This window comes from Trachypithecus francoisi, unplaced genomic scaffold (genome assembly GCF_009764315.1).
Source record: "Trachypithecus francoisi isolate TF-2019V2 unplaced genomic scaffold, Tfra_2.0 Contig01579, whole genome shotgun sequence".
NCBI lineage: Eukaryota > Metazoa > Chordata > Mammalia > Primates > Cercopithecidae > Trachypithecus > Trachypithecus francoisi.
In genome coordinates this window covers 8,576,304-8,593,358 of record NW_022681442.1, presented here as the reverse complement: position 1 = coordinate 8,593,358, position 17,055 = coordinate 8,576,304, and the positions used below count along the sequence as shown (strand labels likewise).

Sequence of the window (17,055 nt, the reverse complement as noted above, 5' to 3'; positions counted from 1 at the left end):
ACTACACACTGAGTACAGTGTACACTGCTTGGGTGATGGCTGCACCAAAATTTCAGAAATCACCACTAAAGAACTTACCCAACCAACGAAACACCACCTGTTCCCCAAAAACCTATTGAAAAAAAAAAAACTTTGTTAATAAAAAGATAAACTATGTGATGAAAGACTTTTGAGAAATTAGAAAATAATAAACGTTAAAGGAAAAAAAAAACAGATTGGAGCTCTCCTCATGAACCCACTTGCGGAAGTCATTGGTCATAATGGAATGTAGGTGCTGTGAATGCAGAACCCTGTACATGTAGCCTGTGACCAACTGCCTGACAGCCTTAAATTTCAGAGATGAGGCCAGAGATTCCCAGCACGTACTCTGCAAACAGTCTGCTTTGTCAGAATCACCTGGGGGACTTGTTAAACATGAAGGTTCCACAGCTCTAACGCAGATCTAAGGAATCAGCAGAATGAGATGTGGTCCCTCAAGAGCCATTGCAGGAGATTCCAGGGTTATTATTAAACAGACTGAACACGGAGTCCCTGTTTTGGGCTCTGTGATGGTTAATATTGAGTGTCAACTTTATTGGATTAAAGTACGCAAAATATTGTTCCTGGACGTGTCTTTGAGGGTGTTGCCAAAAGAGATTAATATTTGAGTCAGTGGACTGGGAGAAGCAGACCCACCCTCAATCTGAATGTGCACCATGTAATCAGCTGCCATAGCGTCCAGAATAAAAGCAGGCAGAGGAACTTGGAAGGACTAGACTGGCTGAGTCTTCCAGCCTACATCTTTTTCCCGTGTGGGATGCTTTCTGTCCTACATCAGACTCCAAGTTCTTCAGCTTTTGGACGCTTGGACCTTTGATACAGACTGAAGTCTGAAGTCTACACTACTGGCTTCCCTACATTTGAGGTTTTGGGACTCAGACTGGCTTTCTGGCTCCTCACCTAGCAGACCGCCTATTATGGGACTTCACATTGTGATTGTGTGAGTCAATTCTCCTAATGAACTCCCCTTTATGTATTCATCTATCCTATTAGTTCTGTCCCTTTAGAGAACCCTGACCAGTACAGGTGCTCTAACACACTCAACCTGTGCCTCCGCCTCCCCTGGGGAGATGCTTAGAAAGGCAAGTTCATGGACTCCCCCCACCAAACCAATGAATCAGATCTCTATGGTTAGGCCCCGAATCTGTGATTTAACAAGCTCTCTAGATGATTCTATGCACACATAAGTTAGAGAAACCCTGCTTCAATAAATGGATAAGTCTCAGAAGAGACAGACTCAAGATTCCAAAAACTCCAAGTAGGTGACTGTGCAACCTGTGTGTGCAGGAGATGCTCCTGAAAGTTGCTGTTTAAATGAGAACTGTGGGATCTAGAAGAGAAGTCAGAAAGCTCTTTGATTTGTTGAGGAGTCAGAAATCTTGAAACATGATGAAACCAAGTGATGATTCCAATTGAACAGTCATTTGACTGCAGACTTTTTCTAGCAGAGACCCATTGGTAAAGATTCCCTCAAAATCTTGTCCTCACTTTCACACCTTCTGCCTGGATCCAGCCTGTGGGCAGAACACACCTGTGACTGGAGAAGAGCCACAGCAGAAGAGTTAATTAGTCACACTGGCATCACAGTTTTCCAAACTGTGACACATCTGTCCTTGTAGAAACCTCTGAGGCTCTAACAGCTGCCACCGCCATCATTGTCAAACCTCACACCATTCATTATCCCTTCACTTTAGAAAAGAAGCAGCAGGCTCCGGGAGGTGAGCTGCTTTATTAGTCTTGGTATCAATAGATGGTGAGGATGGACTTGAAATCCAGGACCCCTTTCCTTCTCCCTATTTCCATCTATCCTGTTCCCCATGCCCATGTAGAACCTTCTTATTTAGAATTGATTCTCTTTCACATTTGAAATCAATGGAAAGGTGAAGGAACTCTTCTGCCATAGCAGCCTCTCAAGGTAAAGCAAATGCTAGCATCTTCGCAGTTGTCCCTTCCTTTTCCCATGTCCCTACTTCCTCATACTGAAAGACAGTCCCGTGCCTGAATTGAGCAAGGAAGCCTAGGATTTTAGTTTTCTGCCTATTCTGACATAATCTCTTCAAATCCCCTCAGAAGATATATGCTCAAGATGGGTTCCAGGAAAAAACACTAGGAAAAGAAACGTGAATTCTCCTTCCACCTTAGTTAGTTACTTGCTATGTAACTTTGGAGAAGTTATTTGACCTTACTTGACCTCAGTTTTCTCTTCTGTAACCACTGGTCTATGTTTAAAAGCACAGGCTCCCCAGCCAGATTGCATGAATTTCTTCCTAAAATCCCAATAAACATCTTCCAAGGGTGTTCCGTAACAGGCAGGAAAAAAAAAAAAAAAAAAAAACTAAGCTTATACTAGAGCTCTAAGCCCTGCATGTTTGTATCCTTGGCCATTTTTTTCCAAGTCCTCTCCTGCCATCTCCCCTTTCATGCATCTCCAATCAAATGGCCTTTTTCTTGTTGCTTGAACACACCAAACTTATTCCATGTTCAGGGCATCAGTTCATTGTCTCTTCTCATTTGGGCGTGACTTTTCTGGTTATTGGTATTATGGGCGATTTTTCATTGAATCGTGGACATTTTGACTGTTATGCTAGGAGACTCTAGGTCCTATTTAAATATTTTATTTTATTACGTAGTCACTGCCTAGGTTTAGCATGCAGGTCCTGGCTTACTTTTGTGGGATTAGATGCCAATGACAATTTAATTTTCAGAGGTTTTGTGGTGCTATTTTGGTCTACTTCATTTATCTGGTGCTACTGGGGCTTCTAGTCCCCAAAAGTGCTGCCTGAGGGACAGAAGGAGGGCCCCCAAGCTGGAGTCCAGGGGGATCTCCAGCACATGGGAACAGAGTGCTTTCTGGGCTAGGTCACTGAATGTGGTCAGATCCCCCTTTAGGGTCTGAGGAGGGGAGTCTCAGGACTAGCAAGGAAGATGAGCACTGCCCCTGCAGACCTATTGCCATTGGGGTTCGCAATCCACCCAACTTGCTACTGCTGCTGGGAAAGCCTGGGGTTGTCAGCAGGACTCACATTAAATCCGGGAGTGGAATAAGCTAGCTTGAGCATTGGAAAACACCAGGTATGCCCACCTCCCCTGTTCTACTGCTGTGGAGCTTACCCAGGTCTGGGGTCCCTAGTAGTTTGCTTTCTTCTTTCCAATTTCAGAGTTCTCCTTTGTTTGGTTCGTGTTATTTCCAGGGATAATAATTATGCTTAGCAGGGAGAAACATGTCCACACAGTCTTCCTTGAACCTGGTGTGTCTTCATTTAATTTTACTACGCTGGCTGGATATGAGTACCTTAAAATCATACAAACCTGACTAGAACAGATGCCCTGTTCGACTTTCATTTTTGTACTTCTTTTAACTATAAAGCATTAGAATCGTTCCATGTCAATGGAAGTGTGCTTGAATCCTAGTAAATGACTCTATATTATTTCACTGTGCAATGAAAATCTAAAGTCTAACCAGTCTTCTATCACTGAACTTTTAAATGTAAGATTATTTTACCCTTCCCATATTTCTTTTTTTTATTTGCTAAATTAAGATCTCAAACTTGCTTTTGATTAGCAGTCAAACTCCAAAAATTAATGGAAGGGAAATAAGACCTGAAAAGTTAAAAGACTTAGAATTAAGTGATTCAAAATAGTATTTATATTTCACAAGAGCGAAACCATACCTATGGAATAGAATTCAGAACTCCATGAAAGAGAGCTGGTGTCCAGAGAGCTGATGTCACACAGCCTGTGGCATGAAGGTTGGAGCAGGCCCATTCTACCAGCTCCGGCTGAACCTGAGCTTCCAAAAGTGAGCTGAGCTGTTCAACCTTGGATCTTAATTACTCCTAGCAGGGATAATTAGATCCCTCTTTCTCAGATTACAGGTTTGAGAAGTTCCAAATATCCCATGCCCTAAAGTTTTGGGGTTTTTTTCCTTAATTTTATTGTTACAATTGGCCTTTGTCTAGCTCTGGATGGTTGAACTGTAGTAAGTATGCTTAGCTCTCAGAATGGTTATTCTTCTCTCCTGGCTCACTGTTCCCCAATTCCAGAGTGTTAGATTAAGCAAATTACTTATTCCAAACAAACTGCGTTTCCTGGGAGAATTGAGTATTAACTAAATAGGCAGAGGCAGACCTATGGTCTACTAGGAAGACAGAATGAAGGACAGGGGCTCCTGGATAAGCTGGCTCCTGGTCTCTGCAGACCACCTCCCATCTCTGAGCCCTGGCAGGGGTTTGGCTGGAAGTGTCAGGAATCTCCTTAAAGCCTGAGATAACCCAGTTGTCGGTGGGAAAATTGAAAACTGTTTTTCCCAAAATACTTATCACTTACAAAATAGATTTTCATATTCTCACTATTGTTGGACAATACTTTTTGAACTAATTGTCTTAGCTTCATAAAATAATTTTAAACCTAATGTACAGTGAGGGGTGACTTCTGACCCTTGGAATGAACATATTTCAGGGCCCAGGTGGTGAGGAGTGAAGCCATCAGCTCCAGGGCAGGCCTGTGGTCATTTCCAGCTGCACATCATGCCTGTGAGAGGGAAAGATTTTTCTCACTGTCTGTCATTATGACTTCCTTCCCTCTGGAGTTTGCATTTAAGTCCATTTTTATCCATAAATAAACCCTTTTGTCTACCCCTGGGCCAGCTTAGGATCCTAGGTGTCTCTGGAAAGATTTGCTTGCAGTTTACATGCATAAAGATCTGTGTTTGGGGTTCACTCTTCCTCTACTAACGGAAGGTTGCTTAGTGGCTGTGTGGGGAGGGAGGCCATTTTCTGCTTCCCTGCACTTTCTCCCTAGGCGTGACAAAGATGTTTGATCTCAGGACGAAGATCATGATCGGCATTGGAAGCAGCTTACTGGTTGCCACGATGGTGCTCCTAATTGTTGTGCTCTGTCTTTATGTCAAAGTAGCCAAGGCACTAAAGTGAGTCATGTGAGGAAAAGTGAATCACACCTCCTCAAATGGGATACCTGGACTCCCTATTTGAGCAAGGTCATTCCTTGCTGCTGTGGCCATACCCCTGAGTGAGTGAGATCAAGAAGAACAAGCAGTTTTGAAAAGGCAGAAATGGCAGCTGAGTGTAAAATATTTTTCCCTTCTGCCTAGGGTTTGTAGAATGTTCTCAGTTTAAGGCTGTGAGAGTCAGTGGTGCTTGGCTGTCGCTGGACCTCAATGAGTTTACCATCAGGTGTTTAATTCAGCACCTTGGCCAAACTTCCCTTTGTTCAGCACCATGGCCAGTGCCTCCCTCTGTTCAGCACCTTGGCCAGTGCCTCCCTGGGCACTGTGGGCTGAAGACTGCAGGGGAGGCTGCATGAGTGAGCCTCTGCCTTGTGCTCATGCGGAGGACGGGCTGGATTGATCTCCTTTTGCCTGAGTTGGGAGCTCTCAGAGCGTTCCTTCATTTCTGGTGGCTTTGAGGTCAAAGAGGTGAACCTTTAGGACTCTGGGACAGCTGACGTATGTGAATATCCTGAGAAAAGAGAATGTAGGTTGAACAAAAGACAATTACAGTTTGGGGAGAAGACCCTTCAAGTACCAGAGAGGTTGGTTGTCAGACACAGTCCATTCTAAGGAGTTCACAGTGACACATCCCGGAGGCTGGGGCACAGCTGAATGCAGCACCTTCCCATCGTTCCTGCATCTCCGGGGCCTGCAGTGACCAGCTGGGTGACCTTGCTTGCAATTCACTTACCCTTACTTTTGTAACCTGAGTTTACATTTATAGCAATCGTAGGAGAGGAAGGGATTCAAGAGGAATTTGATACAGGAGAGAGAGCCTTAATGTAGGGTTGGTGTTCATGTTTGATTGGCTTCAGCACTAAACTTCCCAGATACCCCCAACAGTTCTAATAAAAGGACTGAGAAGAAAAATTCTAAGCCTGTGATTTGTGTGTGTCTTTTCTTAAGAGCTGCAGAGGACCCTGATGCTGTGGCTGTAAAACATCACAACCCAGACAAGGTGTGTTGGGCCAAGAACAACCAGGCCAAAGCCACCACCATGGAGTCATGTCCGTCTCTCCAGTGCTGTGAAGGATGTAGAATGTATGGCAGTTTTGATGCCCTGCCACCTTGCTGTTGTGACATAAATGAGGGCCTCTGACTTGGGAAAGGTGGGCACAAAAATCTTCATGAGCAATATTTCTTTCTTAGTAGAACGTTTTATTATTCAAGTTCTAGAGTGTTTACATGCTATTATATAATGTACAGTGTTATTTTCTGTACTTTTGCATAAATGTGCAATATTGGAAATAATCCTCTGCCTCCAGTATGTTTGTTAGTTATAAACATAGCTTATTTAAATATGTATATTACCCACTTTGGGATTTGGGGTCACTAGCTGGTAATATTACATTGCAGTAAAAGAAAGTTAGAAAATGAAAGTGTCCAGCACATCTCCCACCTTACAAGGAAAATGCACATTGATATTAGGACATTTCCAATGTCAGTCCCAACTGATCTCCCCCAGCTGGAGTAGCTCTTTTGGCTCTCCTGAGAGCTTTGATCGCTGGCACCCCGCTCCTCCACCACAGATAATGGTCCATTCATCCAAGACAGTGAGAGGAGCCAGGCAGGGCCTCCCTTGCATTAAAGTCATCTGATCTGTGTAAAAGAAGGCCTGAGCTCAGTGGCCTCAAAGGGCACATTTGAAAACCAGATTCCTCCTGCCGCCACCCCCAGATCGTCAGAGCAGGTGCCTCCTTTGTGGATCACGGTAACACTGATGTGCATTGATCCAGCCATCAGCATCTTCAACTATAATAGGGACTCCCACCAAAGCCCAGACTTTCTGGACCACAGTGAGAAAGCAAAGAAACTTTATCTGAGGATAACAGGTAAATATGATGAGGAATATGAGCCCCATTTAATTATCAGGCCCAGAGAGGAATTGAAATGAAACAGCAGTCATGTCTCACTGCCCCCTTGAGCTAAATAATAATTACATCCTGAAGCCACTTGCTATATGGGCTCTGGACTGATGCCAGGAAGCCATAAAAAGCCATACACTGGACACCAAAACTCACACCCCATAATCCAACCATTTAGAACCAATCACTAACCAATGTCATCTCTGTAAACCAGTGAGAATTCCTGTTAAACAACCCTGTATTAGCCATTCCTGATCACTTTTGCCTTTTTTTTTTTCTTTTTTCTTTTCTTTTCTTTTTTTTTTTTTTTTTTTTTTTTTTGAGACGGAGTCTTGCTTTGTCCCCCAGGCTAGAGTGCAGTGGCATGACCTTGGCTCACTGCAACCTCCACCTCCTGGGTTCAAGCTATTCTCCTGCCTCAGCCTCCTGAGTAGCTGGGGTTATAGGCATGCGCCACCATGCCTGGCTAATTTCTGTATTTTCACTAGAGACAGGGTTTCACCATGTTGGCCAGCCTGTCTTAGACTCCTCACCTCAAATGATCCACCCACCTCGGCCTCCCAAAGTACTGGGATTACAGGTGTGAACCACCATGCCTGGCCCCCTTTGCCTTTAAGAACCTGCTAGTAACAGGCCAAGCAGAGCACTTCCCAAAGCACTCTTGAAGTGCGTCCCGGCCACGGTCCTCAACCTTGGACCAAATAACCTCTCTATGTTAATTTTGCTTCAGTTTCTTTCCTTATGTCAAGGACAGCAACACGTAGCAGGAAGCCCCCCTTCACTTCTTCTGCTCCCAGCTGCCTTCTGTTCCGGATCCTTCCCCTGAGCCTCCTGGAACTGCTTTCAAGCACGAGTAAGGCATAACCACCATGTACACTCCTCTCATGAACTAAACCCTTGCTTGTGAACATCACATGTAGAAAATATAAAGAATTATTCTAGCCTGGGTAACATAGTGAGGCCCTGTCTCTACCAAAAATAAAAATAAAAAAATTAGCTTGGTGTGGTGTCCCACACCTATAGTCCCAGCTCCGTAGGCATTGAGGTCGATAATCTGAGCCCTGGGGTGGAGGCTTCAGTGAGCCGTGGTCACACCACTGCACTCCAGTCTGAGTAACAGAGTAAGACTCTGTCTCCAAAAAAAATAAAAATAAAAAAATTAGCTTGGTGTGGTGTCCCACACCTATAGTCCCAGCTCCGTAGGCATTGAGGTCGATAATCTGAGCCCTGGGGTGGAGGCTTCAGTGAGCCGTGGTCACACCACTGCACTCCAGTCTGAGTAACAGAGTAAGACTCTGTCTCCAAAAAAAATAAAAAATAAAAAATAAGAATTATTAACTAGTAACAGTTGGTTACCTACTACAGGAGTAAACAGGAAAACAGGAATAGCAAATGAAAGAAACAGCTGTGACTTCCAGGTGATGGGGTGAACAAGGGTGGAACTAAGCATCTGGGGGGCTGCCTGCTGGCTGAACTCCAGGGATCTGGGCAGAGTGTGTGGGAGTCTTGGGAATCTTCAGGACCTTAGTGCTGGGGATACAGGCCAGAGGCGGGCAGGCCCAGCAGCTCTGGAGGAGCCACCCTTGGAGCTGAGCAACTCCCTGGAGGCTGCCCTGAGACCCTCGTCCTGGAAGTGATCTCTCACCCTCAAGTTTCTGGGCACTGTTTCCATCCTTTGACACTGATTTACTCTTGTCACCAGCAAGCTCTGAGCCGACAGAGCACCCATGAGTCCCCTCTTACCCCACCCAGTGGGCAGCCCAGTGCCTGGACCCAGAAGGCATGTACCGGGGCCTCCCTACATGGGCAACTCTGCCTGGTGCAGGTATTCCAGGGACCGTGAGGGAGGCAGGTGAGACAAAGGGTCTTCAGGATGCCCCCATGAGCAGGTGGGCAGAAGGCCACACGTGGGCTTTGGAGCCCTATGGACTTGGTTCCCATCCCAGTTCCACCTTCACCAGGGGAAGTCCCTTGACCCATCTGAGCCTCTGTGTTCTTGATGTGAAGTGGGGACTAGCACAGGTGACAAGGAAGAGGCAGTGAGATGAGGCCAGGTGACCCTACAGCACTCCATGATCCATAGAAAGTTGTCAAGGGCCTGAAGGTGGCCTCCCTCCTCACTGGACCCAGAAGCCTGGATCATTTACCAGGCACCCCACCCCCTGACAGATTGTGGCCACGAACCTCTCGCACTCAGTGGGGATGGATCAGGGATGTTTGAGATCCTGGCCACGGGAGGGGGAGAGGGTTCAGAGGGAGAGCCCAGGGCAGGGATGGGTATTCATGGACACAGCTGCAAGTGAGCAGCGCTTAGTAAGCAGAAGGTTCCCCTCTCAAATGCCTGCGCCCTGCTCACTCACCCCAGGACACCCAGTCCCACCTCATCCACAGCCAGCCCGGGCAGACAGGAATGGAGCAGAGCTGGGCAGGGGCCTTGGGGAGTGTCCAAGCTCCTCCTGAGCAACACATCCCAGCATCTCAGGTGCTGCCTTTCCCCTGCAGCATCAGGTGTGGGCCCAATTAGGAATGGATCCTCTGGGTCACAGCATAGGCCTGTGTTCTCCCTAGGAAAGCGTCCTGGGCTGCAGCACCGTCAGAACGATACAGAGGAGTTGGCAGTAGCCAGAGGGTTTCACCCCAGGAGACGCAGTCTACATCAGCATCAGACCTCCACAGAGCTGCACAGAGTTTCTTCAAAAAGTTACCAGTCCTGGCATTGTCCACTCAAAATATTCCACCTGAACTTAGAGTGAAATTCAGACTCCTCATTTGCCCTACAGATCCTTTCCCCATCTGACCTTCACCTGCTCCTCTCCATCCTCCCCTCCCAGCTCACTCCTCCCACTCACGTCCAGCCAGGTTGTTCTTTCATCCCTACTATTGTAGGTGTGCCCATCTGGTCCCTGCCTCAGGGCCTTTGCACTTGCCCTCTCTTTTGCGTAAAATGCAACCTCCAAGCTCAGATCACACATGAATGTCTCCTTCTTATCTTTCCGTCTTTGCTCAGATTTCATCTCTCAAGACGCCTTCCCTCCCACCCTATTTCCTCCCCACCCCAAGGCAGCCACTGCCTATTAATAAAATAGGTCACCCTGTTTTATTGCAGTCAGAGCTCCTCTCACTATTTGAAGTCTTCATTTATTTTTGTTTAATTCTCCACTTATAATACAAGTTCCATGAGGGCAGGACTGTGTCTCTCATGTTCAATTCTGTATTGCTCAGGACCTAGAACATTACATAATATATGCTAAATAAATGAATAAATGAATGAAAATGAAAAGGGGACAGCCCCCACCCTCCCTAGTACACACACATTTGCCCTTCCTAGTCTCATCATGAACACCAGGATTTCCTTCTCTTGGCCACAAAACACAGTGCCCAAGGGACTAAGCTAACTGCTCCAGCCTCTCCAGACATAACCTATTAGAAATCCTTGCAGGGGAACCTGGATCTGCTCTCCCTTTTCCTCACAATGCTCTGCCCCTCTCTCCACCCCTCAGCTCTCTGGCAGGGCATCTGAGTGACTGTAAGGTAAACACACCTGACATCAATAATTTAAGCATTCTCTGAGAATGACTCGTGTGTGGCAGATGGAACCGAATGTGTGTTCAGAGGTGGTGAATCCAGGAGTGGTCAGCCCTGAGATTCATTTCTTGTCTGTCAGGAACATCTGAGCCCCCATCCCATCCCATGGAATTGCAGGCCAACCAGGAGACCAAGGCCCTGAGTTTTAGGTTAAGTAAAAGTTGCCAAGTGGAGACCGTTAGGGGGAGGGTGCTAAGTGAAAATGCCATATAAACTGCATGCTCTTTGTCAGCAGCTGTGATTTTCCTTCCCAGCCCTATCTCCACTGGGCCTCACAATTATTCTGTCCAGCCCATGCTGAACTCTGTCCCCTGTATGTATCCCCTAATAAAATCCCATGTCTCATTTTCTGGCTCTGAGTCTCTTCTTTGGCCTCTTGAACCTGGTGTCATCTCCACTGGAGTTGATAGGCATTCGGCAGGACAGTGACCCAGCTGGACCCAGAGTTTGCCCAGGTGCCATGCCCCCACCTTGCCCTACTGATCCTCTGGCCTCCCACAGGCTTCCCTTCCCAGGCCAGAGCTCCTAAGGCCTCAGATGTCACTGAGGCCTCAAATGCCAGTTCATGATTTGCAGGAACAGTGCACAGGTCCAGCTTCTGTCATTTCCACAGCAAATTTCTCAGTGCCTCCTGGGTGGCAGCTGCTAGAGATCCCCACAAAGATCTTCCACTGGGGGTAACCCTTCCAGAAAGGATTTGGGGAGAGAGAACCCTTGCTGTGGGGACTGCTGATAAGAAACCAGTGACACAGCTGATCTATTCTCAGACAAATCTACCCCTTATATGGATGGAACTGACATTTCCCTGGAGGTGTCCAGACAACTGATGAAACACAGAGCCTATAAAAGCTGTCGGTCCCTAAGGCTGCCCAGCCCCTGGTGAAGAAGGAGCTTGTAAGGAGGCTTATGCCTCTGGCCCTTTTCATTGTCTCCTGTTTGGCAGAGTTGTTGAAAAAACATTTTTTTTTTTTTTTTTTTTTAGTCAAAATACTGCCATTCAAAAGGTCCCTACCAGATATTTTAGAACTTCTTGAGTCCTCTGCTGGCCCCTGTGTGGAAAAAAAATTACTCTTAAATATTATTAGTAGGAGATTAAGTTAGTATCAGATTCATTCATGGTGATACTGCAATACATATAAAATATAAAAAGCACATGGAATTTAACCAGGTAATTTTACTTCTAAACACTTAGCTTTAGAAAACAACTACAATAGTGTCCAAAGATATATGTACAAGCATGTTCATTATACTATATTAATAAATGTAAGAAACAACAAAAATCTCCATTTATTATGAATCTTATGGTAAATACATACAAAGAACACCGCATGGATTTTAGTTTTTAAAGGACAGTGATCCAGGAAGAGGAAACAGAGAAATATGGCAGAATAGAAGCCTCCACCCATCGTCCTCCCCACAGGAACACCAAATTGAACAACTATCTACACCAAAAAAGCACCTTAGTAAAAACCAAAAATCAGGTGAGTGATTACAGTACCTGTTCTTAACTTCATATCACTGAAAGAGGCACTGAAGAGGATGGGAAAGACAGTCTTGAATTACCAACACCACTCCCTCCCCATCCCCTGGCATTGGCTACATGGTACGGAGAAAAAAATCTGTGCACTTGGTGGGAGGGAGAGTGCAGTGATTATCAGATTTTGCAATGAAACTCAGTGCTTCTCTGTCACAGCAGGAAGCAACACCAGGCAGAGCTCAGCCAGTGCCCAAGGAGGGAACATTTAGACCAGCCACAGCCATAGGGGAATCACCCCTCCCAGTGGTTGGAACCTGAGTTCTGGCAAGCCTGGACACTGCAGGCTAAAGTGCTCTGGGTACAAAATAAGCTTGAAAGGGTGTCTAAACCACAAGGACTGCAATTCCTGGTCAAGTCCTGGTGTTGTGCTGTGCTTGCAGCCAGTGGACTTGGGGGGCATGTGACCCAGTGAGATACCAGCTGGGGTGATCAGCTTGCACCATGCCTCCCCCAGCCCCAGGCAGCACAGCTCACAGCTCTGGGAGAGACCCCTTCCCCTTGTTTGAGGAAAGGAGAAGGAAGAGTATAGAGGACTTTGTCTTGCGTCTTGGATACTAGCTCAGCCGCAGTAGGATAGGGTACCAGGGAGAGTCCTGAGGCACCCAATCCAGACTCCACAAGGGAGTCTGCTGCTTTGAAGGGTAGGACCTAGTCCTAGAAGAATTCTTCACCTATTGACTAAAAAGCCCATGGTACCCAAGCAGTACTTGCCACGGGCCTTGGGTGAGACTCAGAGACAAGCTGGCTTCAGATGTGACCCAGCACATTCCTAGCTGTGGCAGCTATGGGGATGGACTCCTTCTGTTTGAGAAAAGGAGAAAGAAGAGTAGGGGGACTTTGTTTTGCAGCTTAGGTACGAACTTGGCCACAGCAGGGTAGAGCATTAAGTGGGATCTTGGGGTCCCCAGTTCCAGGGTTGGGCTCATTTCTGTGCCTACCCTGGGTCAGAGGGGAGCCTGCTGCCCTGTAGAGAGAGTCTCAGGCCTAGCAGCATTCACCACAAGATGATTGAGGAGCCCTTGGGCCTTGAATGAACGTTGGCAGTAGCCTGCCTTACTACCTTGGGCCTAGGGCAGTGGTGGCCATAAAGAGAGACTCCTCTGCTTATGAAAAGAAGAGATATTTGTTTTGGGGCTTGGGTGCCAGATCAGCTGCAGTAGAATAGAACACCAAGTAAATTCCTAAGATTTCTGACTCTAGGCCCTGGCTCCCAGACAGCATCTCTGAACCTGCTGAGGACTTGGGGGAAGTTGTTGCTCTGAAAAGAAGGATGCCATCCTGGCTGGCTTTACCACCTGCTGGTTGTAGAGCCCTGGGGTCTTAAGCAAACATGGGCAGTAACCAGGCAGTGGCTACTATGGGCCCTGGGTGAGATCCAGTACTATGCTGACTTTAGTTCTGATGGAGCACAGTCCCATTGCTGGTGGCCACAGGGGTGCTTGTATCACTTCATCCCAACTCCAGACAGCTCAGCAGACAGAGACTCCATTTGTTTGGGTGAAGTAAGGAAAGAGACTAAGAGTCTCTGCCTGGTAATCCATTTCATTCTTCTGGATCTTGTCCAAGACCACCAAGGCAGTACCTTTATGAGTCAGCAAGAGCCATAGCCTTAATGGGCTTGGGGTGCCTCCTAATGCAGATACGGTTGCAGTGACCAAAAACTTAGATTACAATAGGCACTTGCCTTCAAACATCTAGAAAGCCTTCCCAAGAATGATGGACACAAACAAGACCAGACTGTGAAGACTACAATCAATACCTAACTCTTCAATACTTCGACACAAACAAACATCCACAAGTATCAGGACCATCCAGGAAAATGTGACCTCAGCAAATGAACTAAGTAAGGCACAAGGGACCAATCATGGAGAGACAGAGATATGTGACTTTCAGACAGAGATTCCAAAATAGCTGTTTTGAGGAAATACAGTGAAAGTCAAGATAACACAGAGAATTCAGAATCTTATTGATAAATTTAGCAAAGAGATTGAAATAATTAAAAAGAATCAAGCAGAAATTCTGTAGTTGAAAAATGCAATTGACATATTGAAGAATGCATCAAAGTCTCCTAACAATAGAATTGATCAAGCAAAATAAAGAATTAGTGAGCCTGAAGACAGGCTATTTGAAAATACAAAGAGAGAAGAGACGAAAGGAAAAAGAATGAAGCATGCCTACAAAATCTTGAAAATAGCTTCAAAAGGGAAAATCCAAGAGTTACTGGCCTTAAAGAAGAGGTAGAGAGACAGGGATACAAAGTGTATTCAAAGGGATAATAAAAAAGAACTTCCCAAACTTAGAGAAGGATAGATATCAACATTCAAGTAGAAGAAGGTTACAGAGTGCCAAGCGTATTTAACACAAATAAGACTATCTCAATGAATTTAAAAATCAAATTCCCAAAGGTCAAGGATAAAGAAAGGATCCTAAACGCAACAAAAGAAAAGAAACAACATACAATGGACTTCCAATATATCTGGCAGCAAACTTCTCAGTAAAAATATTACAGGCTGGGAGACAGTGTATTTAAAATGGTGAAGGAAAAAAAAACCTTTTATTCCAGAATAGTATATCAAGCAAAAATATCCTTCAAACATGAAGGAGAAGTACTTTCCCAGACAAAAAAAAAAAAAAAAGCTGAGAAATTTCAACATGAAACCTGTCCTATATAAAGGGAGTTCATCAGTCTGAAAGAAAAGAACATTAATGAGCAATAAAGAGTCATGTGGAAGTACAAAACTCACTGGCAATAGCGAATACATAGAAAAACACAGAATATTACAACACTACAACTGTGACATGTAAACTACTCATATCTTGAGTAGAAAGACTAAAATATGAACTGATCAAAAATAATAATTATAACAAGTTTTCAAGACCAGCAGTACAATAAGATATAAAAAGAAACAACAAAAAATTAAAAAGCAGGGAACAATGTTAAACTGTAGAGTTGTATTAGTTTTCTCTTTGCTTGTCTGTTTATGCAATCAGTGTTGACATCAGTTTAAAATAATGAGATATTATATTATTTGAAAGCCTCATGGTAACCTCAAATCAAAGAACATACAACATATACACAAAAAATAAGAAGCAAAAAATTAAAATGTACCACCAGAGAAAATCACCTCTGTTAAAATGAAGACATTAGTAAGAAAAGAAGAAAAGACCACAAAACAACCCAAAAACAAATAAAATGGCATGAGTAAGTCCTTACTTATCAATAATAACATTGAATGTAAATGGACTAAACTCTCCAATCAAAAACATAGAGGGGCTGATGGATTAAAAAAAAAAAACAAGACCCAGTGATCTGTTGCCTGCATGAAACACACTTCACTTATAAAGACACACATAGACTGAAAATAAAGGGATGGAAAAAGATATTCCATGCAAATGGAAACAAAAAAGAGCAGAATATATTGATGCAAAAAATGTATATTTCAAGATAAAAACTATAAAAAGAGACAAAGAAGGTCATTATATAATTATACATAGATAAATTCAGCAAGGGGCTATAACTGCTGCACATACATATGCACCTAACACTGGACCACTGAGCTACAAAAAGCAAATATTATTAGAGGTAAAGAGAGAGATAGACCCCAATACAATAATAGCTAGAGACTTCAACATCCCACTTTCAGTACTGAACAGATCATCCAGACAAAAAAAAAAATCAATGAACATTGGACTTAATCTGCACTATAGATCAAATGGATGTAACTGCTACTTACAAAACATTTCATCCAATGGCTTCAGAATATACATTCTTCTCCTCAGCACATAGATAATTCTCAAGGGTAGACCTTACGTTATACTACAAAGCAAGTCTTTAAAAATTCAAAAACTTGAAATAATATCAAAGTATCATCTCTGACCACAATGGAATAAAACTATAAGTCAATAACAAGGAAATTTTTGGAGACTATACAAACACATGGAAATTAAACAATATGCTTCTAAATGACCAGTGGGTCAATGAAGAGATTAAGAAAGAAAGTGAAAATTATCTACAAACAAATAATGAAAACACAACATACTAAAGCCTATGGAATACAGTAAAAGCAGTATTAAGAAGGAAGCATATACCTTTAAGCCTACATCAAAAAGTAGAAAAACTTCAAATAGACAACCTAATCATGCATGTTAAAGAATTAGACAAGCAAGAGTAAACCAAACCCAAAATTAGTAGAAGAAAAGAAATAATTAAGATCAGAGCAGAAATTAATGAACTTGAAATGAAGAAAACAAAAAAATCAACAGAATGAAAAGCTGGTTTTTTGAAAAGATAAATAAAATCAACAAAACTTTAGCCAGATTAACTGAAAAAAAGAAGAGAAGACCAAATAAATAAAATCAGATATGAAAAAGGAAATATTACAACTGGCACTGCAAAAATTCAAAGGATTATTAGAGGCTACTATGAGCAAATATACACCAATAAATTGGAAACCTAGAAGAAATGGGTAAATTCTGGTCACATACAATCTACCAAGATTAAACTTGAAAGAAATTAAAAACCTGAAAATGTCTGAATAGATTGGTAAAAGTAATGAGATCAAAGCTGTAATAAAAAGTCTCCTAGCAAAACAAATTCCAGGACATCATGGTTTCACTGCTGAATTTTACCAAAAATTTAAAGAGGAACTAATACCAATCTTACTCACACTATTTTGAAAGATAAGGTAGGAAGGAATACTTCCAAACTCTTTCTATGAGGCCAGTAATACCCTGATACCAAAACCAGACAAAGACACATAAAAAAAGAAGAAAGAAAGGAAGGAAGGAAGGAAGGAAGGCAGGAAGGAAGGAAGGGGAGAAAGAAAGAAAGAAAGAAAGAAAGAAAGAAAGAAAGAAAGAAAGAAAGAAAGAAAGAAAGAAAGAAAGAAAGAAAGCGAACTAACTACAAGCCAATATCACTGATGAATATTGATGCAAAAATCCTCAACAAAATACTAGCAAACTGACTTCAACAACACATTAAATAGATCATTCATCATGATCAAGTGGGATTTATCCTA

At 43.7% G+C, this 17,055-nt stretch overlaps 1 protein-coding gene across 5 annotated transcripts; it reads left to right on the top strand.

Annotated features, from left to right (window-relative positions):
- The first annotated feature begins 119 nt into the window (after window positions 1-119).
- FAM24A (family with sequence similarity 24 member A) lies at window positions 120-6,304 on the top strand. 5 transcript variants are annotated; one of them, XM_033180235.1, is made up of 3 exons: window positions 128-3,838; window positions 4,840-4,966; window positions 5,954-6,304. In XM_033180235.1, exons 2-3 carry the CDS (start codon window positions 4,851-4,853, stop codon window positions 6,144-6,146), a joined length of 309 nt encoding a protein of 102 aa, XP_033036126.1. In that variant the 5' UTR covers window positions 128-3,838; window positions 4,840-4,850; the 3' UTR covers window positions 6,147-6,304. The 5 variants fall into 5 exon arrangements, 4 of the variants coding, with proteins under 4 accessions (XP_033036126.1, XP_033036108.1, XP_033036134.1 ...); XM_033180217.1 differs by having other exon boundaries at window positions 128-3,914; XM_033180243.1 differs by lacking the exon at window positions 128-3,838 and adding an exon at window positions 3,929-4,018.
- Window positions 6,305-17,055: the final 10,751 nt, after the last annotated feature.